This window comes from Octopus sinensis, linkage group LG3 (assembly GCF_006345805.1).
Source record: "Octopus sinensis linkage group LG3, ASM634580v1, whole genome shotgun sequence".
Lineage (NCBI taxonomy): Eukaryota > Metazoa > Mollusca > Cephalopoda > Octopoda > Octopodidae > Octopus > Octopus sinensis.
This window is the reverse complement of record NC_042999.1, coordinates 49,115,982-49,118,481: the sequence shown is the minus strand read 5'-3', so window position 1 is coordinate 49,118,481 and position 2,500 is coordinate 49,115,982. Positions and strand designations below refer to the sequence as shown.

At 31.4% G+C, this 2,500-nt stretch overlaps 1 protein-coding gene across 1 annotated transcript in view; it reads left to right on the top strand.

The window, feature by feature from the left end:
* The window catches only part of LOC115209448 (neuronal acetylcholine receptor subunit beta-4-like), an 81,711-nt gene that overhangs the window by 23,814 nt on the left and 55,397 nt on the right, over window positions 1-2,500 (top strand). Inside the window, exon 2 of the mRNA XM_036500964.1 lies at window positions 486-595. Coding sequence (XP_036356857.1) covers window positions 486-595 — 110 coding nt within the window. The remainder of the gene's footprint in view (window positions 1-485; window positions 596-2,500) is intronic.

Genomic DNA, 2,500 nt, shown 5'->3' with positions numbered 1-2,500 from the left:
TTCTTCTTCTTCTTCTTCTTCTTCTTCTCTTCTTCTTCTTCTTCGCTACCAAGAATTCACAACGACCTCGAACCCACAAGAGTAAACAAGGGAGACAGAGACAGGCAGAAACAGGGAAAATGCCCCTTGTATTTGAATACTATGCAAATATTCTTTTAAAAAATTTTCTTTTAATTTTTCCAAAATTTAATTGTTTTTCATACTTACAGTTGAAAAAGTCTCAATGACTGAAACCGGTACTGACATGTTTTTTTATAAAATTATTTTAGCATTTTCTAGCTTGACTTTTTTCCTATATATATGAACTCACGTGTTCCTTTTCAACATTCTACATACACACACACACGCACACACAGGCACACACACACACTCATATATATATATATATATATATTATATATATATATATATATATATATATACACATCTTTATATGATGTATGGACTGCATAAATATTATGTTCATTAATTTTATTTTTATGCAGGAATGGAAGGACGAACGCATAAGTTGGAACCAGTCTGACTTTGGAGATATGTCTATTGTCCGTATTCCAGCAAGATTGCTTTGGCTGCCAGACATTGTTCTTTATAACAAGTGAGTCACATTTATTAATTTTCCAACTTGACTAATAGCTACCCTATTTATTCTTATATATATATTCGTAGATGCTAGTTTGCTAGCATTATTAGCTTGGCAAGAGAAGTGTAGGCTGATAGGAAGCAAGTGAAACTCTGACTCTCTTTCAGAGTGTCGGTCTTCCAATTAGCTTCATTTATTAATTTAATCTTTGAGAAAGTCATGAACAGCATATCAGATATCTAATGATTCTCCGAAATATTTGCAGCTTAATGACAGCCCAGAGTTACGTCATTGACATACTTAGTGGGATAATGAATAAAGTACTATTGATTGAAGTAGACATACACTACGAAGTACACAAGTACACACACACCAGTTTTCAACGTTAATTATATACAACCGATTAACATATTATAGAATTTGTATATCAATTTCATTTTAATTTTTCTCAGTGGCTCATAATTTCAGCTCACTTGGCATTCATTACCTTTCTTTACCAGTTAACATTTTCAGGGTTGGCTTCTATACAAAAGATTGTGCATTACATACTTCCTCTAAATAATGGTGTCCCCTCACCATGTTTCACGTTGCGAAATAGTTGTCTTCCGTGATATATTTGAATATAATTTGTAATTTGCATTATAAGTATATTTTCAAATGCTTTACAGAAGTAAATTTCGCTTATTTTCTAAAATAAATGTGATACGCGCGACGATCAAATATTCCGAATGTATGTTTTGCTCGCAAGATGTTTTACATCTTGCTTATTTCTGACAATATAAACATGTAATTTCTCTTTTCCTCGTTTTTTGTATCAACTAATTTTAAATTTTAAGTTCCAGGCCCACTCGTGGAAATAATAGTGGAGAATTCATAGCTCAATAATTGTATTCCTCTTATGTTTGTAGGGATATATGTATTTAAAATCAAAAGATCTCCCGCGTTAAACATTTTATTACTATTGTTTTTTTTTGATAACAAAAGAGTCTTACATACTTGGTAAACTAAGCCGCATATAATGAAATCGCTACAAAATAAAAAAAAAAAGCAAAGAAAAAACACGTTTATATTTTTAATCTAGTTGACAAAGTAGCATCCGATTCTTCTCAAATCTAACAAAATAACATTCGATTCTCCTCAAATCCTGTTTTTATCAAACAGGGAACAATATTGGATCATGTGTTTCTAGATACACAATTCCTGATAATAACGTGGAATTGATATGGCATAAATGTCTTTGAAGATAGCTCGGCTCGATCAGGTAAAACCTGGGTTTAAATTACATCAATAAAAGGGAACGAAAAACATGCTAAATGCTGACGAAGTACTCTATCTTTCTCACGACCGCTCTTCTACTTAATGGTTTTATTAATAGGTTGCAATTACTATGAGTTGGCAGTCTCTCTTGAGTTTGTATAAATTACATATAGACCATTTAAGTTTATCACTTTAAAATCCACTATCCTTTATCGATTGTAACGAATTCCATTAAAATCCATCATGCAACAAATTAACTACAGTTAATTATTCATACTCTCAGTAAGGTTAATTACAATTTATTTTAGTAGGGCACATGTTTAAAGTAAATGTTCTCCATTAGTACCCCCGATCATGTGCTATAAAGACATATTGTAATTGTAATGTTTTGTTCGCTATAAACTTTTGTAGTGAATTCTAATAAAAATATCACTAAAGAACAAAAGCTAGATTATAAAGTGAATCGAAGGATAGATAATAGCCGTAAGCTCATTCGCTTTTCTTACATGGGTGGGTGGTGAGTTCAATTAGTTTCTAATGACTGATTCCCTGTTTTGTCAGTTTAATTGCTCTTTATTTTGAATTATAACATTTGGATTTATATTAGATTGAAAATTTTGAGATCATAAGTTTTGTAGCTACAAACACGTACGCACAGACAAG